This window comes from Falco punctatus, assembly GCF_963210335.1.
Source record: "Falco punctatus genome assembly, chromosome: 16".
NCBI classification, from domain to species: domain Eukaryota; kingdom Metazoa; phylum Chordata; class Aves; order Falconiformes; family Falconidae; genus Falco; species Falco punctatus.
The window spans coordinates 1,054,342-1,068,831 of record NC_137596.1 but is presented as its reverse complement, the minus strand read 5'-3'; the positions used below and the strand labels follow the sequence as shown (position 1 = coordinate 1,068,831).

General features: G+C 46.9%; 1 protein-coding gene across 8 annotated transcripts in view; it reads left to right on the top strand.

The window, feature by feature from the left end:
• Nucleotides 1-14,490, top strand: part of SIK3 (SIK family kinase 3) — a gene marked incomplete at its 5' end in the record, with an annotated part of 92,326 nt that overhangs the window by 56,746 nt on the left and 21,090 nt on the right. For 4 of the 8 annotated variants that reach the window (XM_080366793.1, XM_080366789.1, XM_080366794.1 and 1 more), the window contains 8 exons: nucleotides 3,116-3,277; nucleotides 10,098-10,222; nucleotides 11,101-11,224; nucleotides 12,384-12,502; nucleotides 12,883-12,993; nucleotides 13,162-13,305; nucleotides 13,899-13,976; nucleotides 14,086-14,195. In XM_080366793.1, the coding sequence (XP_080222919.1) occupies nucleotides 3,116-3,277; nucleotides 10,098-10,222; nucleotides 11,101-11,224; nucleotides 12,384-12,502; nucleotides 12,883-12,993; nucleotides 13,162-13,305; nucleotides 13,899-13,976; nucleotides 14,086-14,195 (973 nt within the window). Of the gene's footprint in view, nucleotides 1-3,115; nucleotides 3,278-10,097; nucleotides 10,223-11,100; nucleotides 11,225-12,383; nucleotides 12,503-12,882; nucleotides 12,994-13,161; nucleotides 13,306-13,895; nucleotides 13,977-14,085; nucleotides 14,196-14,490 lie in introns of all 8 variants that reach the window. The other 4 variants (XM_080366792.1, XM_080366788.1, XM_080366790.1 and 1 more) reach the window with 1 other exon arrangement.

Here is a 14,490-nt window from a genome sequence, read left to right as displayed (position 1 = left end):
AACACCGTATGCCTCTTCAGCTCCCAAAGGGCACACTGACATGTGTATGACCCAGTGGCAAATCTGTGCTGCTGGACTTGGTGCACTTGAGCTCAGTGTGCTGGCTCCCAGCTGAACATTCAGGTCATGTCTGTAACCTCTGTTGCATGAGAGGTTTATGCAGGCTAAGCTTGCAATGGTTAATTTTGGCATACAGTTGCCCTTGGTGGTATGTGAAGTATTCTGTAGCTTCATTGTTTCTGTCCTTCCTCTGGAGCTTGTGCAGAAATGTCAGCGGTCTCCAAGGCTGTGCCTACGTGCAGAGCTTGGGGACCGGCCTGCACTCGCATTTCTTCATGAAAAGTGAAATTTCACGCCTAACCTAAAAAGATTCCGCCCCCCCCCCCCCCCCCCAGCCTAAGCGGGGCTGACTAATAGAGGGGCAGCAGAGTTTTCTGCGTGAGTGGACATCTGGCAGGGCAGCTGCTAAAAGCAAGAGCCTGAAGTGTGCAGGACTTAACAGCGTGCATCACCAAACATGCATGGGGACAGGTGAACCTGGTTTGGGCAAAAATATACTTAGGAGAGCCTTGTAGAAAGGCACCTGCTGCAGTAGCTGGGTTTGATTTCTTGCCTGCAGGAGAATCTCCAAAATATTTTCGAAAAAGTTGAGAGATGGGAGCCTTGCACTTGGCTGTAAGAGCGCTTGCTATATCAGCAGGCTGTGCTCCGAAATTTGAGCGCAGTAAAAGATGTGAATGACCTTGACTTGTTTAGGAGCTGAGCTACTTGCTGTTGATCGGGGGTAATGCTTAAATAAGGGCAGGCCCTTGCTTAACTCTGCCTGTCAGTCTCCCAGCTCTTTACAGTAAAAAAATTCTGACTGTGCAGAAGACTTAATGCAATTTAATGAGGCTATTCGAGATAGTAAATTTTTCTTTTCCTAGCAAGTGAATTGAGGGTCACTTGGAAATGGTGATGGATTTCCTTCCCCAGCCCTGGTTCGGATTTGCTTATGGAATGAGTTTATCCAATGAATAAAACTTCATTGACAAGTTCTTTGAAAAACAACTTCACTCTGTTGCACAACATGAGTAGTCAAATGTAGAGAAGTAGGTTGCTGCACAGTCAGAAGCCAGCAGAACTGCTTTGATGGATCCTGGTAATTAGTATTTACTGCGAGGCAATTATGTCGCAGGTATTTTAATTAATGGGTGACTGGGAAAAATACAACCACCTGATGAGAAACCTTCAGAAGTGATTTATTTTTATTATTTTCAAGAACAGATATTTCCATTGAGCCCTCTGGTTTAATGGAGTTTATGGAGTGAAATGAATTTTTTTGGCCTCAAGTCTTTTGAGGCCAACTTGCTGGCCCAGCTGAGAAGTAAATACCCTCTTGAAATGGGCAAGGAGGTAATAAGCCCCTGACCTGTGGCTCTCTAGTGCCTCTGCTAACCAGCCCTGTGGCCTGTGCTGGGGGATGGAGGGCTTGTGCAAACCTCCCTGAAGTTCTTCGTGCGAGTTGGGGAAACTCGGGAACCCTCCTGGTCCCATGTGTGGGACAGGGCATGTGGTTACTGGGGGCTCTCCAGGACGCCTCTTGGGTTTCTCCTGTTTTTTTGTAGCACTGTCCTCAACTCCATTATCTGGCCAACTACTGTCCCTACCCGTATCTCTTGCCACACTACATCAGTTTTAGCTAGATGTGCTTATAGGGTAGAGAGCTATTAGGAAAGGGTAATAATTGTGTTTCATAAATCAGCTTACTCTGACATTTGCACTTCGGCGGAGTTTTGTTGCCTGTTCTGCTGATGCTTCAGAGGAGGGGGATGATTTTTCTCTGTTTATCTCTGCCATTTCTACTGCTCATCTCCTGCCTGTGCATCCCTGCTGGAGGAGTAGTATGAGGAGTGGCTTCTGTAAGTCTGGTGCTTTCAGGTTTCAAGGGGATTGACTTCAGCTGGGTTGCTGCTGTGTGCCTGTTTGTGGTCACTTAGACCTTCCCCGTCCGTGTGTGTGCATTGCTAGCTTCCGAGGAGAGCCTCGCTGGCAACAAATACTACCTTTGAGGAGAGTATAGTTTTTCAACAAAATATTTGAGAGTACTCAGATTTCCATAGTAGAGCCAAACTCTGGTTTTTATAATGAAATGCATTGTTGGATGTTCCAAGTATGTTTTGCACCAAACCAGTAGCAAGTACCAGACACCAGTTATGAGCATTGGGAACACCTGCACACGTTTCGAAGAGTGTGCGATGATTTTCTCCTGTTGCATTGCAGAAGCTCCCGAAGCTGTGCTTTCGTACGCAGTTGCAGCATTTGTAAGGGGAGCTCATGTGCGTTGGGAGTGTTTCGACTGGCTCTCGGCCAAGGTGTGCCTTGGAGTGCCCCGTGCTCACCAGGAGCAAGGAGAACCTGGGCCAGAGGCAGTTGTACAGCCTGCTGGAGGTGCGAACTGCAGGGTGTCAGTGGGCTTTCACTCTGATCTGGTCACCAGTGGCCTTCCCTCTGAAGAGGGGTGATGTGACATTCTTTCTGCGGCTGGTGGGTGTGCTAGCTAGAAGGCTGAGGCTGAGGAGCTGGCTGTCTCTGTAACTAACCAGACTTCACTGGTTTCGGCAAGAGTTACCTTCGGTGAGGTGTGTTGGACTAAAGGCAAATTCCCTGTGGAAAAAACAGAGGGAAGGAGGGGTGACATGTGGCCACAAACCCGTGCTTCTCACTGTCAAGGTAATGGGGTATGAGGCTTGGTATTTGAAGGAAAAGGTTGGAAAAGTTTTATTTTTGTTTTGATATAGGAAAAGATTTTAAAACGTTTATACTTTTCACAAAAACGTTTTGATTTTCCAGCCGTCCCCATCAGCTGTCCTCTAAATAGAGGGAGGTTTATAATTTTAAAGCCTTTCACCTGGAGACAGCCCAGGTAAGGGCTGGTGTGGCACTGGTAAGCTGGAGTCCCTTCCGTGTAAGGTGGTGACCCCATCTGGTGTGGGAAACTGGAAAACACACTGGTGCCCGCATCGTTCCCTGTCTCCATCCTCTGCACCGTTTGCTGCAAGCGTGTGAGAAGCCCCTGTGTGGGTTGCGCTCCCTGTATGAATAACCACTTTGTTCTGCACTTTGTCACTTACAGATCACTTGGTGGCCCACGGACGTATGGCAGAGAAGGAAGCCCGGAGAAAGTTCAAGCAAATAGTGGCTGCTGTCAACTTCTGTCACTGTCGTAATATAGTCCACAGAGATCTGAAGGCAGAAAATCTACTTCTGGATGCTAACCTTAACATCAAAATAGCAGGTGAGCTAAGACTAGCAGTGTAGGAGGAAGGCAGCTGCTTTCAGAAGTTAATAAATGTAGGCATTGGCTGCTTCCAGGTATTCAGAAAGAAGGAAACGCAGTGCAGCTAAAGGAAGCTTTGGATTTCTGTGTGGCCAGCTGCCCAGAGCTGAAACTGCTAGATTGTAGCCAGGAGTTTTATATCTCCCTTCAAGTAGTGCAAAATAAAAGGAAAAAACCCAGGTTTGGCTTCATAGGCAGACATGCAGCTATAGATACTGCGGTGTTCCAATAATCCAACACTGGATAATGGGAGAGACCAGCGTTAAAAAATTGACCTGGTTTTGAGTCATGCTGCCAGTTTAGGACTTTTTCAAAGCAGGTCAGACTAGGTGAGAGAGAAAGCGAGGAGAAGTAGGGATGACAGCGTTTATGGTGGAGCAGTGAAGGGGAAATGGCACTCTTGGAGTCATTTCACTATGCCTTCTGGCAGAGCAAGAGAATAGCCCTAGTGCTTTGGGTATTTCATTCATTGCAGGGGGAGAAGCTGAAGTTACTGAATAAACAGGCCCTTCCAGTCTGTTCCCAGTGTTTTGCTGGGCAGTGGGGGTTTTTGCTAATTACTGCCTTTCCAGAGAGCTTGCGCCTTGGCCAGTTTCTAGACTGACCTAACACGGGCCTGCATGTCTGTGATCCTTTTGTACATGAGATTGAACCTTGGCTGCTGAGCTCTGAGATGCACAGACTAGACTTGACTTTATTTAGCTTTGTGGGATTATGTAGCAACCAATTGAAACAAGAGGATTTAATCCTGGCCTGGTCATCTCATTTCATGGGATTTTGAATTGGGAGAGCTTACCATTTAATTCTACTAGAGCCTAATGCATATCAGAGCATTTTTGGAAAGCACTTGTTGCCCCCTCTCTTAATAGGCTTCTTCCTTGGAAAGCCTGTCACCTTTTACAAGGGTTTGTAACTTGATTAAAAAAAAAAAAAAAAGAAAGTGCTTAGGGCTGTAAAACTTTTCAGTCTGAGCAATTTTAGTACTGGGAGTTGGGGAATACTCTTCTAGCTTGGAGAGAGGAAACAGTCTTGTTTGTTGTGTTGCTGCTCTCTTACGTACCATCTGTAGGTGTTAGATTAGAGTTTAACATTTGATTTGTAGTAAGATGATTAGTAATTTCTTCAGTTCCTTTTATCCTCACTTTGTGAGGAGGGAATGGGGAAGGAATAGAAAGGAGTGAAGGACTTGCAGGCGTCCAGGGGAAGTTTTGTATAGTATGAACCATGTCCTCCTCGGCACAAGGATGGTAGCCTTTTCCTTGCTGTTCTGGGAGCAGAAGATGAGGAAGAAACAACATGTTGCTGATGAATACAAGCGGTTCATAGTGTTTCCTATGTGTTGAGTGAATCTGTGCTGCCTTGCACTGTGTGGTGTTTTGTGGCCAGCTGAAAGCCCGACAGCTCACACTTCCCAGGACTGCGCTGTGTGAAAGGAAAAAACAGAGAGAAACATACTGACAATATGGGGAAAAGGGCTCGTTTTTTACTTGTCAAACTGATTTCCTACCGTTGGGTAAGAGCCTCCATACTGAAGGAGGGGGCAGCAGCAGGCGGCTGATGGTAACTGCTGCCATGGACGGGGTTGGTGGCGGGTAATGGAGCTCCTCCAAGCAAGGTGGTTCAGGAGGTCTTTGTAAGCAGCACTTTCTGCTGTCTGTTCTATGCAAACTGATGCACTAATGGTTTGAGGCCATCTTGTGTTCATGGGGTAAAATCTAATCTGTGTGTAGGCGGCGAGGCTGCCAAGCAAATAGAAAGAAAGAAGCTAAAAACTAACCCGGCTGGTAACTGGAATACAGCTGGATTTCCTAAAGAAATGTCCGTGTGAGCATGCTGACAAGCTCTGTGAATATCTGAAAATTGTGGAAACTTTTTTTTTTTTTAATCTAAGGGAGTTGGAAACTTTTTTCCTTCCAAATATCTGCTCCCAGAATGGACTCTAGAAGATAGTTCCCACCCTGGTGGTGGTAGTGTTTTACTTGGCAGGAGGATGTAGTAGCGACTTGAAAAATAGCCTGGAAAAGCTGATTTATGGTATAGGATTTTTCCAAGTATAAAGTTTTGTCCCTATAACTCATCAATTACAACTTGACGCCAGTTGTTCCATTGTTTCAAGAGCAAAAAAGAAGCGATACAACTGATCTCTTTCACACCAGACCTCCCAGAATAAAGACAGCAGAAATGCACAAAGCCCTGTTACACAGGGTGGAGGACCAGCTAAACCTTCACTGCCAAACCCATTAACTGTCTCTAACCCAAACCTCTTCAATCATGCATTTAATGTTCAGCTGATGGAAGCTATAGATACATCTCGAGTGCCTTCTAAAGGCTTCGCTTGGTAGGTCTGGTCACTCTTTACCTGCCAAGTAACAGCAACACAGGTAGCCTGAAGGATGCAGTGAGCCAGCGTGTCACCTCAGACACCCAGAGCTGAGGCTGGGGCTGTAGCTTTGTGATGCTTCTGATGCCCATATGCGCAGCCTTTAGTAATGTGCTTAATTCCACCAGCTTTTGGAATTTGTCAGACTCTGACCAGTGCAGATTTCCTAGCACATTACCACTGACCTCCATTTGCAGCTTTGCATCCCTTACTTGGCAATTACTCAGTTAATTGATTGATTACTCCGTTAATTGATTGATGCTTAGGAAGATAGCGTGGCAGTCTTGAAGTGGGTTAATGCTGCTGTTCCCACTTGGTGGTGACAACAAGTGTGCTTTTTGGTTTGTTTTGGGTTTGTTTTTTTTTTTTGATTGATTGCAACTGTACTATTTTTCCGTAAACAGTAAGATAGAAGTGCTGTTACCCTCACTCTCATTTTTCCCATGGATGCTTTTTCTCCAGTGTACCTTCTCAAAGTCTGAGTCGGTAGCTCCTGGCACTATGTTCACTTGTGCTCCCAGTCAGAGAGTTCAGCCAGGAGTTGAGATTATTGCTAAATACCCAGGCCTTCCTGGGGTATGGTTTCAGAGAGGAATCTGATCTATGCATTGCTTTGCATTCATTTACAAGAGTCTGCTTGCTCTTTCACCTTCTGAGGATAAAAGTCCCTGTTGTGCAGATACTAAAGCCAGCTCCCTGAAGTGCTGCTCTGAGGAAACGTGAGGGACTAGGCCCACTTTTTTGTAGCCCAGGAATGTTTCTTTTCCATACTTTCTCTATATCACGTCATTGTGACTTTTACCTTACTCTTTAAAAACACTCTTTTCCCTCTGCATCTGTTTGTGGAATGAGACCTGGTTGCTCCCCGAGGATTTGGATTAATATATCTCCTTGGACTGGGGTGACTCGTCATAGTTTTTAAGAAGGTTTATTTAAGTTGTAGTTTGGGGTTTTGTTTGGTTTAGATTTTGGTTTGTTGCTACTTTGGGGTTTTCACATCCTCCCTCTTAACATTTTTGGGGGCTTTTAAAAAGCCTGCTGCTTTCACCAGCCTTGACCTCGGTGCGTGCAGCACAGGTGGGTTCTGGAAGCCGTTCCCAGCCTTTTGAGCAGTGCTTCATGTAAGACGGAGCTGTCTGGCTCCAGCTCCCCACAGAGACAAGCAGCGTGACTCACCCAGAGCCCAGAAAGTGCTGGGTAGAGCAGCAGCTCTCCACAGGGAAAGGTTTTTCATCCTGAAATCCGGGGCAGCCGTGGAGCGACTGCAGGAGCTCCCGGACCTGCTGGTTGAACACCGACACGCATCTCGGTGCGCTCCAAGGAGAGGCTCTGCAGGCTTGCGCTCTCTGCCCACCTCTCCGCTGCCAAAAAGAGCCGTGAACCTGTGGGCTAACTTCAGCCCGATGTGAAAGAGGGTAAAGTTTCAAAGATGGCCAGTCTCCTGCAGCTCTTACGAAGCAGAGAAGGTTGCAGGAGGCAGCTGTTGTGTGTCTGTTCAGAGGCAGCGGCGGCTGCCGGCTGGCATGCCACGGCTCTGCCCTCGCTGCAGAATGTGCTGCTGCTGCTTGCTTGCTGCACCACCGTCCAACTGGGCTCATTGGTGTGACTGGTTAGTGGGCCAGGGCAGCAGTGTGGGGAACACCTCGTTCCTCTCCTGTGCAGAGCTGGAGCTGGTGTTGGGCTGTACGGGGGCAATATTCATTGTTTTGAAAATGCAAGTGGTTCCCAGAGTGCTGCAAAGCCCACCTGAGTACATACAAGGATAAATAAAAGTAACTAAACCAGAATAATTTGCTCAAAATACGTGAAGCACCAAAATCCCAGCATGTTGTTGCACAGTCAGAAAGAGTTTGTCTAAACTTGACTGCAAATGCTTTGTTGTTAGGAGATGGAAATACATTTACTGCTGTAGTTTTTATTGCTTGCTCTGTTAGCCGTAATGCAGGCACTTGTTACACATTCTGCTTCAAAACATGAGACAGAACAGCTCAAAAGCTTGCAGAGGTGGAAAAGACAATTGTGCAGCTGTGTACTGTTTCCCTGAAATAGTCCTCCAAAGGCTGACTGCTCTTGTGTTTTGGAGGTTCTGATGACTTCATTTCTAAGAGCAAAAACCTAAAGGATGTTTAACTGCCTTGTTGTGATGCCGTCGTGCTTTTAAAGAACACTTACCATCTCACTGCTCTGTTTTGAGGTGGGGTTTCAGCAGCATTGTCTGTACTCCAGGTATTTCCAGAGGAACACACCGCACTAGGTGTTCTTCACAAGCATAAACCATCTTCACATTGAGACAATTTTGCCCCTGCGAAGGGATGGAAGAAGGAAAGTTGGCTGTGCCCTCCTGGGGCTGAGGTGGCAGGAGCTGTGCCGACTGCGCCTGCTGTGCTGAGCTGTGCTAGGCAGTCTGCTGAGTTTTGCAGAAGCTGTTTGAAGGAGGAGAGGAGAATCACCTGAAATTAGGTCATGGAAAATCCTGTAAGGAAAGTGGTGAGCGGGAGCACGCAGTCACCAGTTAGTGCATTCTCTGTGCAGTGAGTGCCTGCGGGATTTTCTGTGCCTCCTGCACAGAGGTGTTGGCCATCACTGGTGGCTCACTCTCAGAAGCTGGTGTGAAACTGGGTGCTGGTGTAAAGGGGGTTTTGTCTAAAAGGCAACAACTGTTTTTCTTTTGGCAGGGTAATATTGAATGTGTTAGGGCAAACCTGTAGTTTTATATTATTTAGGAAAACAAACCTTTCTTGAGGCTAAAGAATGCATGCCAGAGTCCTTACCTTTTAAAGCATGGATAAAAGACTTAAGGAGAAATAAGCAGATAAAAATGAAGATGAAGTCTCAAGATGAATGTGTGTTTATTTCAAGAAATGGGAAAAAAACTTCAGTGCTTTTGCATCTGAAATGTTCTTTACTGTTTCTATACATGTATTAAAGTATATATTTTCAGCCAGATTCTCCTAGCACAACGTTGGGATCCTGTGTGTCACTGACAAGTAGGCAGTCAGCTGTGAATTATCCCACATACACTGCAGTTCTGACCAGTGGCGGCGTCAAAATTAATCTTAAGCTCTTTATGGGAGATTTTTACTTTCTGCAGCTGTAGCGTATATTTTTGCTACGATGCTTTTTGGTTTTATCAGTTAGAATTTGCAAGCTGAGTATTTCTGGCCGTCCTTGGGTTTTTTTCCAGCATTTCTCACACAAGCCTGCCGTGAGGATCTGCTGCTGGTGCAAATGCCATGGAAAATGTCCATGTTGCTGTGGGTCCCCATCCGTGTGCATTAATGTCACTCACCCTCCTGCTGGCACACTTCTAGCAGAAACACAGGCGCAGCAGTGTGCAGATAACCTTTGTGGCACCGCTCCTTCTGACAGCGCTTGCTTCTAAGGATGCCGTGTTCACGGGACGTGGAGACGCCTCTCTGTGACTGTGAATTTGCTTTTATTCAATTGAGGCAAGAAAGAAGGAAATTGTTAGTGATTCTTTTTTTTTTTTTATAAGAAGCAGCTCACTTCTCTTGAATCCAGACTTCAGTTTCTTTGCTCTTTCCAGTGCAAGTCCCAGCTGTGTGCCAGGGGGTGGCAGGTTAATTAGCAGAAAATGCCGTTAGTGCCAACATAAGCTGATGGTTGACTGCCTGTAAGGTTAAGACCTATTTTTTTTTTATTTCTCTTTCAGGATTTATTATTTGCTGTTGGTGCATGATTTGACTTGGTTTGTATAGCTGCCCACCATAACCAAAGTTTCCAGCTCATATAGTACTTTCTGGAAAATCAAAATTTCCTGTTCTTTTCCCCCTTGTCTGCATTCTGTCCTTGCTGGCAGCTGCCCTGGCCCTAACGAAGTTGTGAAACTTGACATCAGAGAAGCTGAAGGCTGGAAGTTAGCACACAGGATTTATGAAGGATTTCTTGAATATAGGGTGGAAGCCTCATTCCAGACTATGCACCTGACTTGCAGCAACCCTGGCTGGTCTGATTGCTGGCGTATTGGCTCCAGCGTGGAAACCGCGTGGATGAAAAGCAAAGAGCAAACTTTTTGAAAGATCGTGTTCTGCTAAGCAAAAGCAGTCTGGTTACAGCATGTGCAGCAGGTGTAAGCGGTAGCATTTTGCAGCAGATTGTTTATATGGAGTGTGTTTCATACTGTATGAAGTGGACATGCTGCTGTTAATACTTGGGGGTTTTGTCTCAGTATGGAGAGAAGTTGTATGCTGCCCAGGTGATTTCAGCGTTGCTCTTACTCTTTTTGCCTCTTGTGCACTCGTGTTTCTCCAGTCTCTGTGTATCAGTTATCTGTTACAGGATTGTATGTGGCTTGTCTCAGCAAATTACTTAAATAGCATTTGTTAGGACATTTGGAGTGGATCATACTCCTCTAATCACTTCTCTTTATTCTGTCAGATTTTGGGTTCAGTAACATCTTCACACCTGGTCAGCTGCTCAAAACCTGGTGTGGGAGTCCTCCCTATGCTGCTCCAGAGCTCTTTGAAGGAAAGGAATACGATGGGCCAAAGGTTGACATTTGGGTATGGGATGAACCTCTTTCTCCTTTGCTTTGATCTAATTTCTGCTCTGTGTTTGGCTTTGCTTCCTGAATGTGTAGTAGGTGTCTTGGAGAAAAGCCTCTGATACGGCAAAAAAATGTTTTTTGAAGAAATGCTTGTAAAATTTTATTTTGGCTACTGTGTCATGTGTTTTCTTTATTGGGAAGCATGGTGCCAAAAATATTAGTTGCCCAGAAATGCATTTTAATTTAGTTTCCCAAAAATATGGTTCACTTCAGTGCTGTTGGATGGCAGAGTACCTACTGTGGTAGGGCTTGATCTGGCAGAGCTGAAAGAGGAAACTTCAAGTTTTGCTCTATGAGGTTTTTGCAGAGAGCGCATTAGCACTGAGACCTGGGACGGTCTCCTCCGTGGCACGAGCTCCGTGACACAAAGCCGCTATTCAATACTGGCTTGGCTGCCTGCTGTCCTGCCTCTCCTCCTTGCGGGGCTCCCCGAGCTCTGCCAGCCAGGCTGGGTGAGTGGGGAGGAAGGGTCATAGCTGGGTTTGAAACGGCCGTGCCCTTACGGTGGCATTTTGTCAGCTGAAGCTGTTTGGTGTGGCTGTGCAGGTGGCCAGAGCCTCCTGCTGTGGGGCTGCCTCAGGCAGGCTGGAGCTGTAGGCTTCTTCTAACTGTTGGCTTCTGAGGCTCCAGAGAAAAGTCTAAATGGAGCTTGAAGTTTGAAGGAGGATTTAGGCTGGCCTGTGACTGAGATGTCCACAAGGTCTGCTCCGAAAGGACTTGCTTTTTCTTCCTTATTATTCTTTTATTCTATTTAAACAACATTTACTGCGATTAACTGCAGTCTCCTGGTCTCTCCCTCTAACACTACTGACGTGACCTTTGTTTTGGACACAGAGTCTCGGTGTGGTGCTGTACGTGCTGGTCTGCGGCGCTCTGCCCTTCGACGGGAGCACGCTGCAGAACCTGCGAGCGAGGGTGCTCAGTGGGAAATTTCGCATTCCATTTTTCATGTCCACAGGTAAGGGGCGCGTGCGCCTGCAGCGCTGAGCAGACGCTGGTCACATCTTTGCTTACAGATTATTTGGAGCACTTAAATTATAGTAGGCCAGCTGATTTATATGCCAGCTAAGTGGTATGCCGGGAAGCTTATCGGTTGGATGGTGGTTTGTAACATAAGTTAAAATGAGTTCTGAATCTAGAATTTAGAAACGGAAATACTTTTATGTAAAAACTCAGCTTTCATGTATATAACTGTGCAAACTATAGCAAAATGTTAGCAAAGATATACTCTTTCTAAATTCTGAAGATGCAAAAGCTAAGAATGAAATAGTGATGTAGGAATGTAGAGGCTGTCGTGTACCTGTTTTAGACAAGAAGCTTTTTACAGCATTGTGGCACATGAATTTCCAGCAGTAGCCCCATCGGAGATGAATGTCCGTGTCCTGTTCCTGCAAAAATGCTTCCGAATACTGTAGCAATAAGTCTCATTTTTGTAAAGTGTGATTAATTCTCAGATAAAACCAACTTCACTTAAGAACGAGTTATATGTACATTCTTGGTCGGCTGCTGTCAGATTAAGGAATAATTTTGCATGGAGTTTCCCAGCTGAAAACTTCTTTGCCTGCCACCTTACTTGGGGAAGAGGTTCTCTTCGTGCAGAAAATGCTTGCTAAAATGTGTGGTGTTTTTAAAGCACACTTAGATCCCACCCCAAATGAGGGAGAGCCTCAGTCCCCCATGGCGATAGCGCACACGTATTACGATGGAGAAATCATTCACAGTGAGCTGTTGCCCGGTGGCGAATGTTGAGAGGATACTTTGCTCTTCCACCCCAAAAAGCCAGTGGTGTCCCCTGGCCAGCGCCAAGGCGAGGAGGGACGGGGTGACAGCATGCCACCTAGGGGCTCCAGCAAACAGCACAGCGGCCCGCTGCCCGGGTGGCTTCCTTCCTTCCTGGCATGGGGAAATCAAACGTCTGCAGCAAAGTGGCATGTCGGGGACTGAACGGCTGCAAAATGCAGAAGGAGAAGCAATGTTTCTGCTCTGTATGACTTCCCACAGAGAATTGTGAGGCTTTGAAAGAAAAAAAAGCGCTTTTGCCTTCGCAACGCGAGGCTGCCTCCTGCAGAAGCCGTGTCCCTCTCTGCGGGTTACCCAGCCTCCCTCTTCCCTTGCAGAATGTGAACATCTGATCCGCCACATGCTGGTCTTGGACCCAAGCAAGCGGCTCTCCATGGAGCAGATCTGCAAACACAAGTGGATGAAGCTTGGGGAGGCTGATGCGGAGTTTGACAGGGTGAGAAGCAGGAGTGAGCTGGTGTGCGAGTGGGGTCTGCCCGGTGCCTGCCAGGCTGCAGACGGGCTCCTAGCATGTAGTGGTGCCATCTTCATTTCAGCTCTTTGAGAACTCTCGTTCCAAGTGCTGGTGTGTTGCCTTTCTGCTTTGTGTCTCCTGGCCTTGCTTTCCACATCGCTCCTCATCTGTATATATTTTTGTATCTTTGCCCTTGGCGTTGAGAGCCTAAGGCACTAGATTTTGAATTGGTGTGCCATCAGCCTTCAAAGCTCATGCCAGCTTGCAGCCCGAGCCTGGTGCATTGGTTCTTCAGAGCGCTATGACTCATCCGTGTGCCTTTGGGAATGTCAGTGCTGAAGTCTGTGTCTGTGCTCTTACAGCTGATAGCAGAGTGTCAGCACCTGAAGACCGAGAGGCAGATGGAGCCGCTGAACGAGGATGTGTTGCTGGCAATGGCGGACATGGGGCTGGACAAGGAACGCACAATTCAGGTAAGACGCCACAAGCTGACAGTTGTGACCTGCCTGTTCCCACTGGCGATCAAATGGCCATGTTTGTTGCTTATCACCTTTGGTAACAGAGCAACCTCAGCACAGTATGAAGCATACTTTATTGCTTGACAAGAAGAACTGACCCGGTTTTTACTTTTCTTCTTTTAGTCATTAAGAGCCGATGCTTATGATCACTACAGTGCAATCTACAGCCTGCTCTGCGACCGTCTGAAGAGACACAAGAATCTGCGCATCGCAGCGTCTCCAAGTATACCACGGACCATGACCTTCCCCACTTCTACTAACCTCCAGGTAGATACCCTGCTTGTGCAGTGTTCTGCCAGCCCTGGAAGGCCAGCCAGACCCTTACCTGCTGGACTCAGACTTGCTTAAGGGTGTCCTCATCCTGGCAGGAGCACCAAAATGTTCCTCATCCGAGAACTTGGTGTGTGTTTAGGGTGCCATAATCCTGAGGTTAGGGAGGGTTTGTTCACTCGCTGTGGGTTTGCGAATACCCTTCGGACAAAGTCTTCTGCTAGCTTGGTGACAGAGGAGAAGGCAGTGTGAGGGTCACTGGTTGGGAGCTAGAGTTTACAGACCAGGACTGCTGTGTGATGCTGCTTCCTCAATTTGTGCTGCTGACCAAGAAATTAGTATTTGCTTTAAAAGAGTCCAGGTCATAAGGGAAGCAGAAGAGATGCTGACCCTGCCTGAGTGGGAGGGAGGAGGGGAAATGAGGCAACCCCTTGAGAATTAAGAATAAACTGATATTCACTGGCTCTAGGGTAACCTCCCTGTTCCCCAGTGCTTAGGTCTGTGCACTGGTATTAGTCCAGCATGTTTGTAAAGGGCTTGTAAGAGATGCTAGCTTCATGTCGTCCGATTTTGATCTCTCTGCTTAGCAGACAGAACAGACAGGCAATACCATGAGCATCAATGTGCCACAAGTCCAGCTCATCAACCCTGAAAACCAAATTGTGGAGGTGAGGTACACCCCTTGATGACCCCTGCAAGTTCTTTTCCTGGGCTTGGGTTGAAGTCTTTTCCTTGATCCTCACTTATTTCAACATTTCCAATGTCTTGCCTGCCCAGACTGACGGAACAATGAACTTGGACAGTGATGAAGGGGAAGAGCCATCACCTGAAGCTCTGGTTCGTTACCTCTCTATGAGAAGGCACACGGTTGGAGTAGCTGACCCACGGTTAGTGCTGCACTCTAACTTCCTGAGGGAGGATTAAGGGAACCTGAAGATTTACTCTTAGCGTATGACTTTGGTCCTTCTGAGATGTGATTTATTAAATTGTGCTACATTGGCAGATGACGGGCTAATGCCTTAAGGGCACTCTGGGCTCTTTTGTATGTAAGAGCTGACACCTTTTGGACTGGCAACGGTCTCCAGTTTCTGGGCTGGCAAATACACTTCACAGTGTGCCCCTCAGTCCCGCTTCACTCTAGCCAGGCCAAGTGGTGATGAGTGCACGTATGTGTGTCGTAGC